General features: G+C 38.6%; 1 protein-coding gene across 2 annotated transcripts; it reads right to left on the minus strand.

The window, feature by feature from the left end:
• Positions 1-1,722: 1,722 nt before the first annotated feature.
• On the minus strand, positions 1,723-18,306 carry OPN5 (opsin 5). Of its 2 annotated transcripts, none has more exons than XM_030490003.1 (6): positions 18,148-18,306; positions 12,377-12,496; positions 9,133-9,303; positions 6,975-7,309; positions 3,142-3,386; positions 1,723-1,830 (listed from the first exon to the last, which is right to left on the minus strand). In XM_030490003.1, exons 1-6 carry the CDS (start codon positions 18,284-18,286, stop codon positions 1,767-1,769), a joined length of 1,074 nt encoding a protein of 357 aa, XP_030345863.1. In that variant the 5' UTR covers positions 18,287-18,306; the 3' UTR covers positions 1,723-1,766. The 2 variants fall into 2 exon arrangements, with proteins under 2 accessions (XP_030345863.1, XP_030345864.1); XM_030490004.1 differs by having other exon boundaries at positions 9,133-9,297; positions 18,148-18,294.
• Between the last annotated feature and the right edge of the window lie 5,576 nt (positions 18,307-23,882).

Genomic DNA, 23,882 nt, shown 5'->3' on the forward strand with positions numbered 1-23,882 from the left:
GGAAATTGAAAAAAATTCAACTTCTCCTACATTGCCTGAATATCATTTGAATAAATGGTAACTGTTTGCACTGCAGAATGGGAGTACTGGGAAATGCCAACAAATATCAGAGTACTTTAAACCTTTATGACATTATTGTATAAAACAATATTAACATCACTATAGATCAGCTGCAAAAGAAGTTTAGTTCAGTATGGCAGGGAATACTTTTTAAACACAATTGTGAATTAACAGTATGTTAAAAAGCACCATTAAATGTTAAACAGGAAATCAATTGAAACTCTCCTAAATGCTTTCTCTCCTTAAAAGAACAATTCAGCAGAAAATTTCAACCCTTACAACTTTTTTTTTTAACAAAGAGTCAACACAAATCTGTGTGGGAGACTCTTTGATGGTATTTTTTACCATATTGTATTTTTCTCAAATAAATTACATAAAAACATCAAAATCATCATTTTAAGCATTAAAAATCTGCTTGTACTGGACTGCTAATTTTGAGTCAGTAGTGGTGCCTTAAGGTCTAGAGCAATTTAACTTAATGTAAATCCAAAAAAAGAAAAATAAGAAAATGGGAATAATTATGGGTCAGATCCAGCACAACTATTTTGGCTGCCTTACTCTGCAGGTCAAAGCACATTTCTTTTTGTTGTATGTATTAGGAACTTACAAGCTTTTTTTAGTAGGACAGTCATTCTCCTAAACCGTTCCTAATCCTCATCCTTTCAGGGCTTAGTGGTTAAAAATTGGATACAACTGCACTTAATAAAGATTTCTCTTTTACCTATGCTGTAACCTTTCTCATGAATTCCCTAGTTTTGAATCAGGTTTCATGCTTAGGATTGAGGAAAGATTTGTCTTTTATGTTAGATAGTGATCTCATAAAAAATGATGAAAAGTACAAGGTGAAAAAAGTCAGTTACCATTCAAGAAGTCAAACTTGTCTGATTATTGCCATCACATTCCACTGTAATTTTGGCCAGAGAATAGTAAAAAGATGTGCACACTATTGGTTGGTTCCATTTGGCTTGTATAGGGCTGATTTAATTTAGTTTCTGCTTCTTCACAACAGTCATTTGTGATTCCAAATTGTTTAAATAAAACTAGCATCTCAGCAAGAGATCTTTGATCTCTCATTCATAAATACCATCTGTGGTATATGCGTGTGGCACTTCTGGTCTTGCTTTGACTAAACCCAAAATATTTTTGAGTATTGAAGGACTGAATTCAAAGTGGTTTTCAAAGTAGCTGCTGGAGTTGAAGAGATATTCACAAGGGATAATCAATGGGCTAAGGTTTCTCCAGTGGGTGATTTGGAGCCCTGATAACTGAAGCTCCAATTCAGATTTGTCCTCTAAGGAATCCTTTCTCTCACGCTCCAGATCATCAGCAACTGCAGTGGGAATCTAGGGAGTTTAGCTCTAGCAAACTAAAACTGGCCTTTGTGAATACTTCCCTTTCCATGAGGGAAAATATCATCCAAACTATCACTTCTGTTAGTGCAAAAAAAAAAGTATTTTAAAGCCTCTGAAGTGAATAATTTTGTTTTATACAAATGAATCTTCTCTGTTTGTTCTTCTTTTGAGTACTTAAAATATTTACTCAGCAATAATCATGCTATTTCAATCAGAATGGAAAGAACTACATTGTGCATAGGACTAGGGAGTAAAATAAAACTGTCATGTTTTAATTTATTTACAGAAAGAGGATCTTGAGACAGTATGATTGCTTGTCATCAGGTTTTCATTTGTTATACGTGAAATGAGCCTTCATACTTCCAGTTGGGTTTCGTTCATTGCTGTTGAGTCTCTGTGTGCAGATATGGTATACATCCTATGGGAAGGAGAAAGCACAACAGTTTGTTCATACCAAGATGACAGTTAAGTTCCTAATTCTGGGAAATTATTTTCCCAGATAATTTTGTTCACTGCACAGGCCTAGGAAAACCAACTTGCATTCAGCATGAGGGACTGAGTGAAAACTCCTTCCTCCTTCAGCTAAACACAAATTCAGTCACCAAAGATTCACAGAAGGGTACTTTAGAGTTGTCTTCCATTCGCCCAAAACTGCAGAAAGGCTTTTGGTAAACTAGAAATGCAGCACCTCAAACACTTACAACAGACATAAACTCTGTATGTTTTGCAGATGAGATAAATCTGAGTGTAAGACTATAAAATAATCTGCTAAGGAAAGTTGTGGGAGCTTGAGATATTGACTCACTGTTTGAACAATACATCAAAAACTGCTGGGATTGGTAAGGGAATCATAGAAATGATGAAATGGGCATTCATGCCTCTAATAGGTACATACTGAAGCACATATGTTCTAGGTTTTTGAAGCAAATTACAGGAATTCTATGATTCATCATCACTTATATGTGTTAGGGTATTTGTGGCCTTTGTATCACTCTACACCGTCAGATTAACATCCATCAATATCTCATGGCATACTTGACTGGCATAAGACAGAACTAGAAGCATTTTTCCTCTAAGTGCACAATTAGTGTTTTCAGGAACTCCACTGGTGGTCAGCACCAATTTTACTGGAAAGTTGTAAATAGAAAAGAGATCTTTTTATGAGACCTTATTATTCTTTATTTATTTGAGGTTGTGTTTGTGGTTTGTTTTTTTTTTTTATGGTATGAGTGGTACCTAAAGGGTGATTAAGGAACTACTGTCTTTCCCTGTTAATTCTGTGGTTGAAAGGCATAGTATTAACAGGTTAATTATGTTAGGAATTAACACAATTCTCTCCCATTTACTTTGCTGGCAATAGAGGTCATCAACATCTTCTGGAGGTAACCAGATATGATGACATGAAAGAAAAGGACCAGGAGGACAGGACTGATCCAAAAACCACTGCAACAAATGGGACTTATTTCCAACTATATCAATGGAGTTGTGATCGGATTTAAAAGTAAAAAAAAAAAAAAACTAAACTAAACAAAACCAAAACATCTCCTTGCTTCACTTTTTACACTTACAGATATATTACAAATTTCCATGGCAGGAAAGACCCTGAATAGTTCACGGTAAAAAACAAAAAACAAGATTGAAAGAGCTGTGACTCTTGGTAGATCTTAGTTTGGTACTTTTTGGAATATTGTGTTCTTAAAGATATCCTACTTCTTAAAGAAGAAATTACCTTGATTTCTTCAAAGAGCTCTTCTTCTTCAGTGTCTTCAACCCTCCTGATCGACAACAGGCAAACTTACAGTCAATGACCTGGTAAATAATTGGGTTGTACATGGCTGCTGACTTTGCAAGCAAAGTTGGTACCACTGAAAACTGAATGGGAACTGAATTCGGATGCCCAAAGGCTGACCACACGGAGACCACAGCGTAAGGGATCCAGGCAATGAGAAACCCTGCACAGATCAACATTGCCACCTTGTGAGAGGAAAAAAGAAAAGAAAGGGAGAGGTTAATCTAGCAGTTTAACACCGGCAGCACAGCACAGAGCTAGGCAGAGTGCAAAGGAACATGTCACAGGTTGGAAAAGAAGAATGATAACTCTCTTCAGGTATTTTTACAATATGAACAAAAGCTGTCACACATTTCTCTATCTAGGGCCTGTTTTTCTTTCACCTGACAGAGTAGTTAATCAGTCTGTTATCACAGACCTTTAAAAATGCTATAAGATCTGGCTAAGCATGAGGAAACTAAATGAAATCGCAGAAATTAATATTTTTTTACATTAAATGTAAATTACTTAAGGAGAGTCCTTTCAAAACATACAGGCTCTATTGTTTAGGATAACATATAACATAGAGATGTGAAAGTTTTTGAAAATTTTTGAAGCCTTTTAATTCTGTAGTCTCTTCCAACCAAATATTCCTCAGATTGTCAAAAAGAAACTCAGTTTCTTTTCCATTTCATCCAAGCATGCACTGAGAAAACAAAACAAAACAAAACAAATCAAAACAAACAAACACAAAAACCCACATAAAACCCCAACTAAAAAACCCACCCAAACCCCCAAAAAACACCACCAAAAAAAAAAAAACCAAAAAAAAAAAAACCCAAAAAAACCAAAACAACAAAACAAAACCAAAAAACAATAGTAAGCATAAGCCTTCCAGATTCTGGGTCGTTTGAAATCAGATTCCAAAGTTCATAAAATCAAAGTCTTTGAAGAAGTTTCCAGGACTGAATTAGGTCCTAATTGTGTGTGGAAGTAGAGGACGCTGAGTGTCTGTAGGTAAGTTTATTTAGGAGGGTATACTTTTGTCTACATCTACTATAGCTCCTTCTTCTGTATCACATGGTACCAGCCACTGAAGCAAAACCAAAGGAAAATAGTAAAATAAGAGAAGACGTTGCAGCACCCTGATGTAATGCAGGACTTCTTCCCCTCTTGTAGGCTGTGCTTGTGTACCACAGAGAAGGTGTCAAAACCCAGCAGGACCAATAACCTGCCACGGAGACGGCAACTGGTAACAGGAGGGAGAAGATTTTGCTAAACTAGGTCTATCTTCTGACAGTGCCCATGAGGGGGTCTACGGCCTATCTTCAACGGGAAAACCCTTTGAATTCCTTTCAAGACAAACATGGAAAAAGTGAGCATAAAGCCAATAAATAAGGCATGAGCTGTCAAGTCTCTGGGTATCCCCCCCCAGCAGATAAAAAGTGACTGCATTTACCTGGCTAAGCTAGAATTGAAAATACTGGTAAATTATTGGAGATTGAAAATGCCAGTAAAATGTCTAGTTTTCTTTCTCCTAACATATAGCATGGATTTGCGTTCCATTAGAACTCCATTAAAACACAAATTTCTACTAAGCATTTAGGTTGTATTCCTGAAATGCATAGGGAAACAAGAAAAGGACTTCCTTATAATATGACAAGATGTAGCCAAAGGAATGTTTAGTATACATATTAAAGAAAAACTGTTTGGGGTCTAAATTTGTGATTTGTATACTTTACCTGAACCAGCCTGTCTGCACGCGGTCAGCCTGATACAGCTTCGAATGACATCACCCAATAGTACATCCTGAAGAACAGATGCTATCATACCGCTAGCATTGACAGATTATTACTATATACAGACTGATAGTGGCACATGTGCGCTCATTTGGAATAAGGCAATTAGCAGGATTCCAACAAGAAATTATCAGAAAACACAAGGTTTTGGATAGTGCATAATCTTTTGGGGAGCTTTTGGTTCCACCTCTTGATCTAATATTATTTTCAGGGAAACTTCATTGCTTTATGCTTTTTGTTGTTGTTGTTGTTTTTGTCTGTCATTGAAGAAACAGTGCATGTGAGCCAACGATCTCAAACCCAGCCTGTTTGTTATAAATTGTGCTGCAGGCTTAAATGAGTTATGATGGAGACTCATTTTCCATATTTATGTATATGCTGAGGTACGTTCTCCACTGCAGATCCAAGACAGAAGGGACAACTACTAGTGTTTCAACTCAGATCAAACTGAAGTTTTACATGATCCCTCCATTGTGGCAAAAATAAATCTGCAACCTCAAATCAGTTTCCATTGTTTTTCAAAGGAAAGGTGCTGAATAACCACAAAACTGTACCATATTGAAGCATTCCTTTTTAAGGGCAAATACATTTTCACCAACTATATTGGCAGCGCTGACCATACAGGTAGCTAGCCAAGATTCTCCAATATGTTTATACATAATGTCACTTATTGCTGCATATTATATAACTCTCCGTTCAACTTCCCAAAAATGTAATAAGATTTGATCAGCCAAGCAAAAGATGCCACTTGTCTCCTTCTTGGCAGGGCTTAGAGAAGCTGGTGGAACTTCTACAACTAAGAGATCTGGTTTTATTCAGTACAAGTTTTTATTTTGAGAGATTTCCTGGCACAATAACCACTATCAGCAAGGATCACGTCTGTCACTATTGCCAAATAGAAAATAGATTCAATCAGAAAGGGAATATATGGCACCAGCTGAGATGGAAAATTAATTTTATCACTTGAGTGCATTTTTATCAGCAGCTCATGGCTGAACCTAAATGGTAAACTATTTGTATAAAAACAATTGAAATGTCACTGAAGTGACTTTGGTTTATATCTTCATTACCAGAGGAACATAAGCTGTCTGAAAGTTTTATTTCCCTTCTACAATAATCTGCTTTTTATCTCTTTTTCTGTTATAATTCCTGTGCACCTCAAATGCCTTAAATAAACCTTTACAACTGTTTCTGAAAGCAAAGGGAGTTTTATGATGGGGAGCAGGGCCGCAGGGAAATGATACAGGTTGTGTAAGGTCACACAGGAATGCTGTGGCAGAGTTTCGAAGTGAATCACTATCTCAGGGACTCAAATGCCCTGCTGGAACCATAAAAACAGTGAAGAACTGCCCGGTACACCTGTTACCAAGAAATAAGCTGTACAGCACAACCACAAGGAACAGAAGGTTTGACCACAGTCCCAACCAACAGCACTTAGGACAATAATAGCTAACGAGGTACAAAGGTACACCGATTTCATACTTAAATGGGGGGTGAGATTTCAACACCAAATCACAGGCACAGATCGATGGGTTTGTCCTCCTCACCCTCCCCAGAAGATATGCCTTTTGGTTAGACTCGTGTCCTTGGCTACCCTGAATGTTTTGACCTGGGAAAGTAAGCTTGTGACTGCAATTCTATTGTTAATGCTGTATAGCTATTCTGCAGTAAATGCATTTATCACTGGCAACTCAAAAGAACTATATATGTTGCATATGAATAAACTGTAGTCAATAGGCTCTCTGTTCATCCAGTGTTGGGCCTATAGCTAGTTTCCATTTCTTCCTACAGTTCGTATTTTAATTTTTCTGCAACAGTGCCCAGCTCACAAAATTATGTTTTAACTCCTGTCTTTTTGACAGTAATGGAGGACAAAGCTAGAACCACCTTCAGAGCATTATATGATTGCTTAGCATAGCGGACTACACGGCTAAAGATCTCCAAGCCTGTTTTTACAACTCATCAAAGCAAACTAAGTTAAATCTTCCTACCTACCTTGGTCAGCTTCATTTCAAGTATGTTGCTGTTCTGAATCCTGGTATCATAGTGAGCAACCTCTTTGGTGGATGATTTGACTTTTAAAATTATTTTGACATAGGAAAACACAATCACAGCAGTTGGGAACAGGAGGCAAAAGAAAAGAATACTCAGAATAAAAGCCTGTCCAGCCACCGAAGCTTGTGCCAGCCACCAGTCCAGAGTGCAGGAAGTGCCGAATGGCTCAGGGGCATAGCTTCCCACACCAGCGAAAGGCACCGTAGCCCAGAATGTAGCATAGGCCCAGATTACTGCCAGACAGATAAATGCATGATGTCTCTTCAGCCAGGTACCTGAAAGATAAGTCAAGAGTTACAACTTCAGGTCAATATGTATTTGACACAATTGAACATCTCATTTTACACATGCAGTAGGATTTTTTTTGGCTGTTTGACAACAACTTTGTATGGTTCATCTCTCCTCTTTCCAGGTATAGTGACCCCTGAGCTAGCCATCATTGCTGGCATTCCACCTCATGAAGACATATGCACACTTTGGAAGGCTCCACTTGACAGATCTTTACTTTAGGCTGCGATGATTTACGACCTGGAAGAGTCCGTACAAAAGCAATACAAACAAGTATCTCAACAACAATCATGAGAATCTTGTCTAGTAATTTTGAAATTTGCTTTGTGGTCTGTAAAGGTGTATTTGTAGTATGTGGTCAGATGAGATGGAGGTTCAACCCAAATGAAGGACTAAGTCTTTAATTCAGCCTTTCAATACTCTGTGTGAAGGCTCACTAGCTGCAACTGTAAAATGTAACTTAGTTATTTCCTATTCCTCCTGTCATATATTGAGTGACTAAAGTTTGATCTCAGGATGCTTCTCAACATAAACTATTAATCCAAGTGACTGAAAGACAAGGCTTTACAGAGGAAATAACATACCCCAGTTTTATTTTTACTTTGTCATTCTTTTCCAGTACAGTAAATCACCATGTGTGTACTATCAGAAGTATTCGTAATAGGTGTTTTCATGCACTCTTGCCCATTTTTTTTCATTTAATGCTATTATCATGTTTGGAGTTGTGGGAAATATGGTCTTTCTCCTCACCTTGCATACAATTCTAATTAATCTAGAAAAAGCTTCAGTTTACAAGCTTTCCATCATCACCTCTATTCAACATGTTAGATTCAGATAGGACTACCAAGTTGAAACCTATGATTTATGCAGAAACTCGGGCCGTGGTATTGTAACAGCTCCTTCCACCTTGCAAGCTCTAATCTGTTTTCACTCCCCATCCACTGACTTTGAGGAGCTTTCTTCAGGGGTTGAGAATGACTTAATACAAAGCCAAAACAAAGAAACAACTGTAATTTGGATGTGACCAGTGCCCCCTCCCCAGCTGATTTTATGTTTCCAGATTATTGGAAAGAAAATGAACACCGAATGACAAATTATGTATTTGAGCATAATGGCTGAGAGACAGAAGGGTGGTTCGTTCTGGTGTAGAAAAACAAAGAAACTACATGTTTTTTATATGTAAAGTCACCTGGAGTATTCCCTGTATTTTACTGGGGAGTTAGTCCCTTCTAAGAAAAACATCTTCTCTAAACTGTGATGACATCTTTTGACTGTAAAGAATGAAGCATATAATACATTGTATTCAAGAGATATAACTATATTGATGGATATAGTGATAACAGCTTTCATTGTTTAATTCATTCCATCCTATCAGGTTCCATCTCCATATCAGATAGATGATATCACATTACGACCCGTTGCACATCCAAATCTTTCAGATGTTTTAAATAGCTTGGCACATGTCTTAAAGGCATCTAGTAAGGAACATTTTATGTGTTGGTTTGTAAGACCTTGCAATATGTGCAATACTTGCATCTGTTAATGTTAATAGGCCTTGATAGACACAAAGTGATTTATCCATGAGTGATTACTAAAACTCATGGCTTAAGCAGACAGTGAAAGTGATATATTCAGCAATACAAATTTAGCTGGGATTACTTGGATCATGCAAATATGTTTCTCTTATTTATGAATTCCGCTCTACGTTTAACAAAAACATTTCGAAGAGCTTAAGTATGATCTCAGTCTAGAAAACTATATCACTTAATATAGATTTTCTATATTCATTTAATACAGTTTTCTTTCTTACCGTATGACAAGTGGCAGATTTTTAGGTATCTATCCAGGCTGACAGCTGTCATGGTAATGAGGCTTCCACAACCAAAGAAGAAACCAGCCCATCCATACCAGCGGCAGCCTATCCATCCAAACACCCAGCGGTGAGAAAAGAAGGAAATGATACTAAAGGGTTTTCCTACAACTTCAAAAGGAGAAAAGAATGTCAGTTGACTGAAAACATCCACCACTGATAAAACCACCTTTTTCCAGAAAGGGTCACCTGGCCACAGATATTAACAAGTTTTAAGCATCCCCAAACAGAAGGGAAATACCTAACTATTTTGGAGACTGTCCTAGTGGCACCTTAGATTATGTCTCCATTTGTATGAGAAGATTAGTGCATTATGGAAGAAGGGAAGTTAGCTCATATGTTGTTCCATTTTCACCTTATAGCAAATTAATATTATTCATATTCTTTATAAGTAGCATGAAAATGAGAAAACTTGGAAGTTGTAATTTTCTAGTTGGAAATCTCCACTTCCGGATTTTATTTTATTTTGTCTCAGACCAGACAAACAGAAAAAAAATCAACTTTAATGGCACAGAAAACTCAAAAATTTACAATCTAGGAACATCAGCACATTTTACAAATCCTTCATTTCTGCTTACCAGGCTGACCTGAAATGCTCCAAGGCCTGAAGAGTTCAACTGCAACATTCAAATAACATTAAATATTGAACTCCACCTTCCTGTGACTATACTCCTTCCTGCACAGGAGTTGCCAGAATGCCTCAAGGATTTGAAAGCAACTCAGCTGCCCTGGGCTAGTTTCCCTGGCTGAACCACACTATCTGTAATATCATGACAGCTCAGTGAATTGGTTTATAAAGTAGTCTTGCAAACTGTAATTTTCACAAGGTAACCTATACATAGAAGTCAAGAAAAAAGTCTCTATTTTGCTGACATGATCTGTAGAAAAATATTTTTGATTGTTCCCCAAAATATTCCATTTCAGATGAAACTGATGAGAAACTAAACATCCTGTTTTCATTCTTAACAGAAAATTGAAACATTTCTACCAAAACAAAATCTTGCAGAAAATGGTCTTTGATCCATGATCGAAAACCCTTCAAAATAAGACTTATTTTTAAACACAGTATGTTGGGATTATTTTCTTTTACTCTAAGACTGAGCCTTCAGGCTGAGCCTGAAGATTGTGCTCAGGTCAACATATTATATCTGCTTTTCTTCAAGCAGAATAAATGTGCTTTAATTTTTCAAGCAAAAGCTGACCCCAGTCAAGGTTTCAAAAAAACCCACAAAATATGCAAAGGTCTGTGATATATGCTAAGAGTCAGCAACTTTACCCATGTAAAGCATTGCCAGCTCCAAAAGCCAACACATTTCTTTACAAAAAATCAACTTTCTCTCCAGCAGCACTTAACTCAGAGCAGGGCATCAGTGCAAAATGAGCCTGATGAAGTTTTGAACAAGTGGCTAGTGCCACCCTGTGGAAATCTGCAGGAAGCAGGGCCGAATCAGAACCTGTTTCTTGAACAAGGTACAAAGAAAAGTGTGTGAAACACGATGATTTTGGAAAAAGTCCCATCTTCACTTCAGTCGGAGACAGAACACATCACATTTCTCCAGTTAACACCTTCCATTAAAAAAAAAAAAAGTAAAATAAAGAGAAGGGAGAAAAAGCATGCATGGCTACACCAATCACAGTGACCAAGTCGTTCACTTAACAGTGAAATTAGCAGCCCTTGTGCTAAGAGGGTTCTCAAATAAGCTGTAGTTTGCGTGCTTGGGACATACAACTTACATGGTTAGACGATATCTGCTTACATTCCAAATATATAGCTTTGGAAATTCACCTGAAACACTCTGTCTCATTGGAGTGACTGTCATCAGAGTCAGATATGAGCCTTATAAAATAAGACAGACTTTGAGGACACAAAGGAGATGGGAGCATCACAGAAGAGGCAAAAACTGGTGTGGGTTTGTTCGGGGGTTTTTTCACTTCAAAGTGCTGCAAGATGGAAACAGTGTCTCCATGGCAGATATGCCAAAGAAATCACTGGGATTTATTTGTGGGATAGCACAGCAGAGATATTTATACTAAAGCCTTTCTTCTGCTGAATTCATAAGTGTCTCCTTCAGAAAACCATGCTTACTGATCACCAAGAGGCACCAAAATTACTGGAAGTTGAGGCAGGGACTTGTGCAGTGACAGCACAATTAGCCTCCATTTTGGGGGCCTGGGAGCCATCATTTTATGTAGTTCAGTGCTATTTTAGGTTTTTGGATGAGGGCAAAAGCATTTGGCAGAGACAAGCGCTGGAAAAGGGTGCTCTAGAGCTAAGGGCAGGGATGCTGGTATATGCAACACATAGGGGACAGATGACTAGGAACATGGGAACATACTGTCATTTATGTTGCACTGGCGAAATCCCATGGTCAGCTGGGTCACATCAGGTCTTTATACCCATTAGATTGCCTGCCATCCAAAATATCTTTTTCTAAAGAACATTCAGTCCTCCCTCAGTATTTGCATGTATCCATGAGCAGCTGCATGAGACTCATGTCAAGAGCCAAAAGAATGATCTCCAAAGGCTCTTGACTCTGCAAGTTCATGTAAATCTTTCCAAAGGTCCCTCCTCTCATGCCGGGACAACCAGGCTGCAGGGCTGAAACAAAAATCCCTCCAGTTGGCTGAAGTTGTTCTTACTCTATAGTCTGACACAAATGCTTATTTTCCTGATCCGAACGTAAAAGAGGACAGTCGCTAGAGAGAAAATATTAGCTTTGACAGGCTGATGGCCACTGGCAATTTTCTATTCTTTCCCTTCACGCCCCACCCCACTCATATTTGGCTAAATATGTATTTTTGAGGCACCTCAATCCATTCTGTTGCACCTTACAGCAAGAAAATATCATTTTCTTCAACCGTAATACCAAGCTATTTTGTGGTTATTGTGCCAGGATGCACATGGGAGCTGTCTTTGAAGGCCCACCCCGTGCTGGGGTGAGCAAGAGTTTTGCCTGATTGATAAATCTAACCCTATTTTTTCCTCTTTACTTTTCATTTCTTCCCATTACATTGTTCAGGAATGTTGTTTTCTAGCCTTCGTTGTTATATGTAAATAATACAGCAGAAATATCAGTAGCAAAAGGCATTTTGGGCTCTCATGACTTCCAGAGGACTGTGTCTTGCTGCTACCAGAAAGAATAGTGGGATGGTGAAAATGAGTGAAAGTAAGAAGTGAATTTACCTGAAATGCCCAGATCACACACTGCTAAATTAACAGTCATTATCTCAGCAGGTCTCAACTTCTTTTTTCGTTTTGAGGACATAAAAATAACATACCCATTTCCCAGAGTTGAAAGAATCCCTATAAAGATGGAAAAAATAAACCAAATCAAATTAGAATTCTTCTCAAAAATAGCAATATCACATCTTTCAAAATTCTCTGATATTTTCGACCTGAACTTGTGGTCCCAAGGCTAGACATTTTACTCTGACACATCATCATCTCACCCTCATTATGCAGCTCATAGAGACATCAGCTGCAAGCATCTCCCTCCCACGACAAATGTTATTTTCCCCCCTGCAGCAGAACACTGCCTTCACCATTTGAGCCTGCTCAACTATCAACTGAATGCACATATTAGAAATCCGGTAATTCCTCTGCTCTGATCAACCCCATTTTTCTCACAAACATTTATACAATCATGAATGAATGGTTGTATTCTGTCATATAGACAGAGTGAAACTAATTTGTCTATAATCACAAGGAGCCCAATCTCTGACCAACCTTAATTTTATTAAATACTATAAGCAGAGATTGAGGGATAAATTTCTAAAATAATGTAAGTTCATACATTAATATTACATCTTAAATTGTACAATAAAGATTTATTTCTATCACAAGAAAGCAAGATTATAAAATATATCTGATTTCAACTTCCAGCTGGAATTCAGTGTATGAGGAGGGATCCTGTTCGCGTTGGTTGACACCTTTCCTGCCATGTTACTATCCAACGACCAGGTTACTATCTAGGGACCAACACAGCACGTAGTTAATCACCCGTGGAGCTAATCACACTGGTACTAAAAATTGCAAGGTTTGCAGTTCCGGTAAAGAAAACTGTTTCTTCACTAACTCATGTCTGAAAGACTTTGACCCCAGAGTGAGCATTTTGCATTACAAATACAGGACAGTACACAACATCCCTTTCAGGAAGCAAGAGTCACACCCAAAGGTGAACACCCTGAAGGGATCACAGCCCATGGGACGCCTCTGCCATAGCAGAGGAGGCAAGTAAGAAGGAAGGAGACACAGAAGAAAAGAATGAAGAGCAAAGAGTGGCCATTCCCTACCAAGGGGACGTACAACAGCAATGAGGGAGATGATGTTGGAATGAAGTTCAGCCTGGGAAAGGGTGAGGAAAGATGTTTTCCTTAATTATTTTATGTTTGTCATCTTTGTTTCTCATTACCCAAATCAGTAATTAAATGTGAACTTGAATTCCCCATGATGAGTCTGTTTTGCCCACAACAGTAACTGGTGATTGATCTCCTGTCTTTACCTTCATTCTGTCTTTATCTCCACTGCTTTTGCTCTTCTAATTTCCTCCCCATCCCACTGTGGGGGCTGTAAGCAAGCAGCTGCCGTGGGTACTTGGCTACCAGCCGAGGCTAACCCTCCACACTGCTATAAAAAAGTCATAACTAACCCAACTTCCCTCTGTTGATAAGGCATCAAAGTCACTCCTTGTGATGTCTTCCTACACATGGCTTTGGTGGTGCAAATTCAGATGTACTCCATTTTTCAGAAAGACCCCAGCAGCCCCCCAGCCACCCAGCAACACCACTCTCCTCAAATATTGTAAATTTGAATACCAGGTAATTTTCATCAGAGTCTTCTGGGATGTCAGACCTTAGGAATTAAGAGGGTATTTATTTACTCTGGCCTGGCAATGGAACTAATCCCTTGCAAGGGTGTTCACAAAATCAAGATACCCAGCCTGGGAACACCCCTGAGGCAAACAGAAAAATGGTTCCCAGAGGCTAAAACCAGACTGTTAATCAAGAAATAGGCGTATCTGTGGAAACAAAAAGTCTACCAAAGTCAGGAGATAAATACTTTGATTTCGAATTTTTTCAGTAATAAATTCAGTAGTAAATTAGATATTAAGAAGAAGTTCTTCACTGTGAGGGTAGTGAGGCCCTGGCACAGGTTGCCCAGAGAAGCTGTGGCTGCCCCATCCCTGGCAGTGTTCAAGGCCAGGTTGGATGGGGCTTTGAGCAACCTGGTCTAATGGAAGGTGTCCCTGCCCGTGGCAGGGGGTTGGAACAAGATGATCTTTCAGGTTGCTTCCAACACAAACCATTCTATGATTCTGTGATTCTATAATTCTTATGGCTTTAAAAATTTAATCTGAATTATACGTAGGTTGAAATCATATTAAATATTTTCTTCCTTGAAGCTAAGTGAACGAATCTCAGCATTTTTCATATACCTTAATCCTTTTCTCTTCTAATGCCATTTTCTGTCTCCAGAAAATGGATATCCAGAATACCAGCACCCGCTTTGAAATACCTTTCAAAAGCACCTGACATTTTCTTGAATCTTTTTCAACTGGCTGGTACACCAGAGATATTTGCATCAGACATGCCACTGAAGCAACTGCTCATTATTAATAGCAATATTTCAGAGAACCCCAGCCCACTGAGCTCCTAATCATACAGCTGGAAGGGGTCCAGTGATAATTTAAGTTAAGTTGCCTTTTGGCTATACCTGCATCTGACTGGGTTTGGCTGGGATAGATTTAATTTAATTGCTCATCTGAATTCTTTTCTTAAGTCCTTGGTGATGGAAACTGCAATCTCCTTAGGTGAGCCATCTAATGCTTCATTTTCCCTACAAATATTTTCCTAACAGGTAGCTGAAGTCGTCGCTGATGCAGACTCCCAGCTCTGATTGATAGGTGCTGGCAGGCTGTGTGCCTGGATTGGAAACAGGAAAAAAAAAGGCTCGTCAGGTATAAAATAAAGGCTCTTTTCCAGGAGCAAGCTGTCCATGACACCATAACACTATTACATATATACTAACGAAGAGCTAAGGGTGCGATAGCTAAAAATGTGACACCTACAGAGAAAGAGTCAGGCTCAGAATCACAACCTGCAGTGAAAGGTGAAGGTGTATAAAAGTAGCAATCTGAACAAATAAGACTCCTTTTCTCCAATCTAGCAGCAATGCTATACCACCAGAGAGAATAAAAAAAAAAAAAAAAAAAGATAGTTCAGTATTTTGTTTTCAATTAAGCTGTTTCATAACACACTGAGGAAGTGTGCAGCAACAGTTTGCAAATCAATAGTTACTTGCTATGGGCTTTCAAAGGAGCTGACAGCCAGCAGGTCTCCACTCAGCAGTTAGTCACCCTACCCAACTGTACAGTAAATCAATCAAGTCAGTGATGAAAAAGCTAGCAGGAGAATTGACAAAGTAAAAAGAATTGGATCGTTATAACCATGAGTACTGTTTAAATTTTTTTTTCCAGATAATTAAAAAAATACATGTGGAAATGAACTAGTTAGGTGAAAGATCACACATTCACAGAGAATTTATCATAGATTGGTTAAGACTTCTTTTTCTTCAAAAACAAAAGTATGTTTTTTTATATTTTCAAATAATAAGGATGCCCCATTCCTGGAAGTGTTCAAGGCCAGGCTGGATGGGGCTTTGAGCAGCCTGGTCTAGTAGAAGGTGTCCTTGCCCATGGCAAGGGAGTTGGAACTAGATGATCTTTAGGATCCCTTCCAACTCAAACCATTCTATGATTCCATGAAACCCCAATACTTCAGCTGTACAAGCAGCCTGACCCTGAAAGCTCCTCCGAGTTTGCTGATAAGATCCCAGCCTTGTTCACCCACTGTGTAGCTTCTTCCCACAAAGTAAATTTTTGAAATAAATTTTAAACACACTTGAACCTTACACACCTCAAGCACAAAAAGATGCCCAATAGCAATCCCGGTTTCCCACCTTTCCACAGCTAGTCCCTCTCTCCACTATCAGGATGTCTACACAGGACATCCTCAGGAGGGGCCACCATTTCTTGGAAGTGGCCTGCAAAAGAGAAGGGGACATAGTTCAGTGGCAGAAGGTGACAACAGACATGTTCGGTCAGAACCATCAGTTATAATAAAAAAACCATAGGCATACCCTTGCTGAGCATGGGAACTGAATGCTCCAACTTGGTTTTCCATCTTCTGCAGATTACAGAGTTTAGAAAGTAAATCTGCAATACTGCAGAGTTACCCCATCACACAACTGTGCCCAAGACCTATTTGAGCACATAGTAGTTTTCACTTTCTGGGAGTTGTGGTCAACTATAAATCTGCCAATTAAAGCAAATTTACATCTTTAGCAAGCCTGTTGAGTGGAATTTGATGTCAGTGAGTAGTTTGACAGAGCTAGACTTCCTTCTCCACCACCTTAAGATCCATTATCTACCACAGAAAATCTCTGCATGGCAGTGCTTCATGTCCTAACAGATATGTGGATGCTTTGAATTTCCTGAAATCAGCTTAGCAGAAAGAGAAATTAAGGAGGTTTTTTTTTTTGGTTTTTTTGGGGGTTTTTTTTTTTTTTTTTTGGTAGGAAGTTGTCCTGGGTTCAGTAAAAAAAAGTCACTCAGAGATTTACCTGGGAACAAAAAGTTCTAAGTTCTCATATTTTTGAAAGCCCACAATATTGTTAAAATGTTGCTCTCCACCTAAACATGAATGGGTAATAAAATACGGATCTGCACGGTAACAGGAGCTTATAGTGGCATCACCAGGGTCGTAAGCTAGCCCAGGCTTGTAAGGTACAACTTACATGAGAAGCATTAGCCCAAGCTAAACTTAGAATCATAGAATCATAGAATCACAGAATAGTAAGGGTTGGAAAGGAACTTAAGATCATCTAGTTCCAACCCCCCTGCCATGGGCAGGGACACCTTACCTTAAACCACGTGGTCCAAGGCTCTGTCCAACCTGGCCTTGAACACTGCCAGGGATGGAGCATCCACAACCTCCCTGGGCAACCCATTCCAGTGCTTCACCACCCTCACTGTAAAGAACTTCTTCCTTATATCTAATCTAAACTTCCCCTGTTTAAGTTTGAACCCATTACCCCTTGTCCCACCACTACAGTCCCTAAGGAAGAGTCCTTCCCCAGCATCCTTGCAGACCCCCTTCAGATACTGGAAGGCTGCTATGAGGTCTCCACGCAGCCTTCTCTTCTCCAGGCTGAACAGCCCCAACTCTCTCAGCCTGTCTTCATACGGGAGGTGCTCCAGCCCTCTTATCATCCTCGAGGCCCTCCTCTGGACTCGCTCCAACAGCTCCATGTCCTTTTTATGTTGAGGACACCGGAACGGTATGCAGTACTCCAAGTGAGGTCTCCAAGTGAAATCAGACCCAACTATCTTCTGTGTGCAGTAACCAATAAATAATTGTGTTTATTCTGCTTGCAAAGTCACTTTGCACACAGTAAAAGACTCCAAAACAAAAGGGAGGGGAAGGGTTTAGGCAGAAAATATTGTTCAATACAATATATAACAGAGGATAGCCGATGCCAGGAGCCAAGCAAGATTCAAACAAGCACATCTGATGAGCACATCTGAGGATGTTCTCTTTTCTGCGTAGGCAGAGAGGCTTTGAAAACAGGTCATAAGCCTCACATGGCATAAGGGCAAAAGGAACGATTAAACTGCAAGCTAGTAAGCTATCACTAGAGAGAGTATTTGTTCACTTTTTGCTAGAAAGCCTACTGCTAGTCACTTTTGGTTACCTGAAGCAGCACTGTCTGTTGATACTAACTGTTGACACCATATTTCTAACACATTCTCTTCTCTCCATCCTGGATTTTTCTTTCTAGTATGAAGAAATATGTAATTACACATCTAATGAACAGCAGCTTCTGCCTTCTTTCTGAGAGCCTGAAAGGATGCAGTGACTTAGTCATATTTCAAAGATTAATTATAAAATCATTACCGATTACTGTCAAATAAAACCCAGCTATGATGTCAGCTTCTTTAGAAAGCTTTGATGCAAAGGGGTCTTCCTTCTGGAGATAGTGTGGGAGGTATTCGTCCTGGGAAGAAGTATTGTGATCTGATGCCATCCCATTCATGTCCAGTTCAGTGTCTGAAAAACAAAGAACAGTGTCTGAAAGAACAAAGTTTGCAATAGATCATGTCTGCCATGAGAAAATGCAAAGATGTTTTTGTTCATACACAAGATGCATCCTCCTGTCTTCATTTCTTCTCTGCTACCTCCCAGGGCATTTCAGGATCAGGTTCAAAATTTTATAAAGCATAATACCATGATTTATTTCATGTCTTACTTTAATCCAAGAATGTCATTATTCATATGGCACCCAGCACAGTAATCCATCTGAGCAGTATATAGGTACCAGTGTGTTGTGGCACTCAAGCTAGGGCTCCTGAAGCACTTTCCATTAATATCTTAAGAAGCTTCACATTCCCAGCTGGATGTAAGGGTCACCCAAGACAGAGAAAAACCAAGCAGGGCAATTGTTTGTGTCTGAATAGCTTCATTCCTCAATGTGTTTAATGCATACTGAACTCGTTGTCTTTATCTATACACACTGTTCTTGTAATCCCAAGAAACTGCGAATTATTGGTAAGACAGTCCCAGCAATTTCTACATATCCTGAGGGGAACTATGTTTACACACTGTAGCTCTACAAATTTTACAGTTCAGTGAAATATTACATCCATATTTTCTCCTTAGAGTTATTTAGGTGGTGTTTTCTGATGTAAATAACTTTACATGGCTCTGTTTATAAACAGTAATTGGCTATTACAGTTATGAAGAAACAGCAGGAGTATTAAATAATAGCCTCATCTAGGCAAGCTTGTTGAGATTTTTTTCCATTTCTTTTTGTGTGGAAATGGGCTATTGAGGTCAAATGTGCTAAGATCAATAAAGTGAACCCTGATATGGGAAAACTAGAATCTGGCAGACATCCAGCATAAGAGATAAACCATTTTTGCAATGTTTGAAACCACCCAGCCAAAAGCTGTTCAGGACGTTTGGTCATCCACTTCTCCTTGCCAGTGCTTGGTGGGGCAGGAGTGGCATGCAGGAACTTAAAGCTTGACTCCCAGGGCTTCCATACTTTTTGCTGTGGGACCTGGAAAAAGTTATGAAGCTCTAAATTTTGCCCCTCAAGACTCCAAACTTGCAGGGAGACTAAGTGAGGGGAAAAAATGCTTCACTATTTTACCCATTTTCTACCTCTTCTGCACCTTGAAGGGCTGTATCAATAACAGCCCTGTACTACCAGAAATGTAGCAGGTGACACCTACCTATAACTGAGGCACCCACAACACTCTCCCTGCTGTCCCTCTAGTTTTGAAAAGAAGACCTTATTTAAGGGAATCAGATCATGAAGGCTCACTGCCATTCTAGACATGGGAGAAGCCAAAAGATGTCCCAGGCATATGGCTCCAAGTAGCACTAAGAATTTAAAGTTTAGCAGCTTTATTGCTTTTATTTTCTTTCTCAATAAAGGAAAAAAATAAGCAAAGGCTAATTAATTAATGTTGCTGATGGCAGGTTTGATTAGGTACCATGGCATGGCAGCCTGGACATGAGCTAAAAAGACTGTCTTGTACAAAAGGGTGGACTAAGGCATGAATCTGGGAAATAAAATAATCAGACTGATCATCCTTTCCATCCAATCATAGCCACAGGTTTAGACCCAAATTCCACCTGGCCTTTTAAGGGATCATGGTGCTTTTCTCTCCCCCAGCTTGCATGGTACCACGACTCTTGCATCTCTGAAGGATTTGAACCATATGCGTGGTTGAAGCAAGACAAATGGAAAAGCACATCTGGGACCTGTCAGCACGATTTGGATTTGATATAAATAAGTACCAAAGTGTTTGAGGGCATGTTCCTGTCCTGAGCCACACTAAAATCTGCCACTCAAGCCAATACTAGGTGGCTCACAGGACAATATTGTCCAACTTATAAGCATTAAAAAAAAAAAACCCAAAAGTTTTAAAGAGAAGATTCCGAAAGAGAAGATTCCAACTTCTGCATATGTTAAGCCAAGCCCAGTCATTAGGATTTTTAACCTGCTTTAGAAGAAAGCAGGTTAAAGGTGCAGGTTTCCCAACCAAATCACAGCCATGGGGCAGGAGGAAGCTCTCGCTGATCCAACTGGGCTGCTACAACATGGCAGATCTTGATGTTTCACTCAATAGAAATTGTTAATGATATATCAGTATAAGATGTTAATGTTATGACAGGCTACTCCTATCTGCTTGCTGAAAAAGAAGAACCTTCCTTTTGTTTTAGGAAGAGAAAGCATTATTTCTTGAAAAATTTCAACAAAATCAAACAGAGACTAATGTTCAACTTCCAAAAAGACAAACAAACTTTCCCCATTATTTTAAATCATGTCTGGCAAATTAAGAATAACTTTCAGTTCTAAGAAAATAAAAACCAACTTTGCTTAATTTATACAAAAAGTGTTACAATGATATGTAATGCAGGATTTGAATACCAGACTATGGCTTTAAAAGATGTTAATCATCCTGATTAGGCAGGAATTAATTCTGACCCCCAAATGAGGCTTTATTCAAGAATCATATCTCAGTTTTAGAGTGTAAAAACCAGAAAGTAAGGTAAGTAACAGGGCAGAATACTTATTCCTTTCATAATTCCAAGTCAAGAAAAGCATAATCCTGATCAGCACCTAGTGCCTAAATGTTGGGTAAAAAAAATATGGAGAGGGATAATTTTTAAACCAGAAAATGTAGGGGATGTGCATTTTCTCAGATGAATTATTTCAGGAAATGTGATTTGGAAGGCTGAATCTGTTGGGTTTGTTTATACACATGCTTTTTAAGATACCACAGTGTTAAATGACCGATAAAATTCACAAAGGTTTTGATCCACAACCCCTCAAAGTTAATGAGTCAGGGACAGGTGCTACAAAATATTATTTTAATATAAACTTCAGTGATCCGTGCTTACACCAATCTTCATTGCTTGAAAGTTCCTGTGAACTCCTAAAGCATATTGGGAAGCTACAAGCAGAGGAGATGTACTAACCCAGGCGCAAATTACGCTTTCTTCCATGTAGCTCAGATAAATATTGGCAGATACTGGCAAAACCTGAAATCCTTAATCCGAATTAGTAAGAAAACAATCATGGATGCACTCAGTTTATGTAAGAACAGCCAAACTGGTATGAAGTGGGGAAAGTATTTTTGTAACTCTGCAGGCAAATGAAGGAAATATTAATATGAAATGTTAAAAAAAAAAAAAAAAAAAGAAAAAATAGAAGTGTGTGTAGCTCAGAGACAAAAGTTACTTGGTATGAGAAAGAGTGGTACAGGAATTGCAGAAATGGAGCTACAATCAGATGCTGCAGAGATTCCTGTGTGAAAGTTACTGAGTCAGCAATGCTTTAATGTGCTTGTGAAGAGATCACAAGGAATGAAATATTATATTCAAAGTCATATAAACATTGCCATTATTTGTAGAAGCAGATGAATTTACCAAGGGTTAAATGGTACCATGAAACAGATGATGTTCGTGGACCCAGTGCTACCTCATGAGAAGAATTAGTAGAGCTCATTGTAAAAAAATCAGCACAGATAACATTATCAATTGTGTTAATGAAGAAAATAACTTTCTGTCCTCTCATGACATGTTAAAACCAATTAATAATTTTATCTAAGTCTGTAAAAGACAAAAGCCAGAAGGACACCTTAGTGCCAGGCAACATTGTTATCTTTTTAAGAGGAAAAATGGGAATCATCTTTTTCTTTAATTTGCTCAATTACATCTGTTTCCCAGACTCTCCATAGCAAAGTTAGACAGTTCTCAGTGTCTGCTGGATCCCAATTCATATTGTCAAGTATCATTTTTATTCTAAACTTCCCCTGTGTATATTGCAGAGCCCGTCTCACAAGCATCAGCTGTAGAATTGCCTTGTCCTCCTACACCCATCCTGGCTGCTACACTGATAACACAGACCATGAGTCCAACACACCCGGTGACAAACACTGCTTCATCCTTTAAATACCTGTCTTTCAGTACTCATTCTTCTCCAGTTTGATGATGACTGTCAAAACTCATTTCTATGATGCACATCCTTAGCCAACTATTTCCCAACTGTCCAACCGCAGTATTTAGCAATGCAAATAACAGTGACCAGAAAACTTATCTCAAAATAACCACAGAGCACAATAATAAAAGATTTCCTTAAGAAAGAAGGTCTTGATTTAATTTCAATTTAGGGTTAAAGTCTGAAGGCTCAGACTATGGACTAGGAATCTGTCTTTTGTCCTTAGTAGACTTGTTTAACTACCAGATTGCTGGTTATTCAAGCGGAGAGTCTCTCACACGTATTGAAGAGGAATCATCACTTTGAATTCACAAAGTCGAAAGTTTAAATTAACATTTCCTACATTTCAGGTGCAAGTGCGAACTGTGCTTCATCACATCAGATATCTGGTTTTGTGCCAATAAGGACAGAAAACAGTAAAATTTCACTGTCTCATATTTCTCTTCTAAGGGAATCAGAGAGCTTTTGGAATATCAGCTTTTTGATGTTGATACTAGGAGAATACTGTATGTCCACCTATCACAAATTTGCCCAACCAGCCTAGTGCAACATCATAGAGCAACACTGGAAGGACATGGGTAAGACAGAAACTACACTCAGATCTATGTGTGCCCCATCTCAGGCTAAACACCCTGCTGCGACGTGAAACCTAAATTTCAACTATAGCCCTGTTTAGGTGCTTTTATTTGCCTTCATTCTTAAAAGTATGCAGTGAGACTTATTGCTGAGTTTTGAAACAACTCAATAATTATGAGAAATAAATATGTTAATATGAAAATTCACAAGTCGTATGTGAGTGTATCTACTTTTACATCAGTAAGCAGTGCAGACTGACAGCAGTGGATCTATAGAGCTGTTGATTATACAGTTATTATACAGTTGATTATACAGTTATTATGTTGTTATACAGTTATTATGTTGTTATACAGTTGCTGTTGAGGACTTTCATTTTCCCAAGGCTGTACACTTTTTGAGCACTAGGGATCAAGAAAAAAACGAAAAAGAAAAAAAGGCAAATATATGAAAATAACAAAATAGTGAATGATAAGTCTTTTTCTAATTAGGTCCTTGATTCTGATTAAGAAGCATAGATTAAAACTGAAGCTCTCAAAAGATGTTCTGCAATGTGAGTGTGTCATCTAGCATGGTAGGCACTCAGACAAACACTGGAAAATAAAACAGTTATCAAGGACTGTTTTTTCCTCACTCCCTCACAAGACTAAAGGATTCTACTTTGCAAGAGGTCTCCAATGACCAAAATGTGGGAACAGAGAGCGCTACACCACAGCCTACCATCTAGCTCATCTACAGACTATCTGTCCAACACATCCCTTGCTGAAAGGCCCCGAGTGCCTGTGAAAACATATTTAAAACCATAACAAAAGAAACTGATGCACTGCTTCCTATTAGAAATGGACTCAAGCTTATTCCTGTGCTACAGACATTCATATTTAATTAATACAAGCAATTCCACTTTTAAATAATATATTCTTTAAAATGGAACTGTTCCACTATAGCCAACCTCAGGAGATCCAAAATCCTCACTCAGACACTATAAAACAGCAATATCAAGCCTCAAAACTTCTGAGAATAATAATACAAAAAAACCCAATCTGAG

This window comes from Strigops habroptila, chromosome 6 (genome assembly GCF_004027225.2).
Source record: "Strigops habroptila isolate Jane chromosome 6, bStrHab1.2.pri, whole genome shotgun sequence".
Taxonomy (NCBI): Eukaryota; Metazoa; Chordata; class Aves; order Psittaciformes; family Psittacidae; genus Strigops; species Strigops habroptila.

Coding starts and splice junctions, on each gene's coding strand:
- OPN5 (XM_030490003.1), bottom strand. CDS start 18,286: ATGAATGGGATGGCATCAGATCACAATACTTCTTCCCAGGACGAATAC. Junction 3,387..6,974: donor TTGAAATGAAGCTGACCAAG/GTAGGTAGGAAG, acceptor TCCTCTCACAAG/GTGGCAATGTTGATCTGTGC. Junction 1,831..3,141: donor AGCTCTTTGAAGAAATCAAG/GTAATTTCTTCT, acceptor TCCTTCCCATAG/GATGTATACCATATCTGCAC.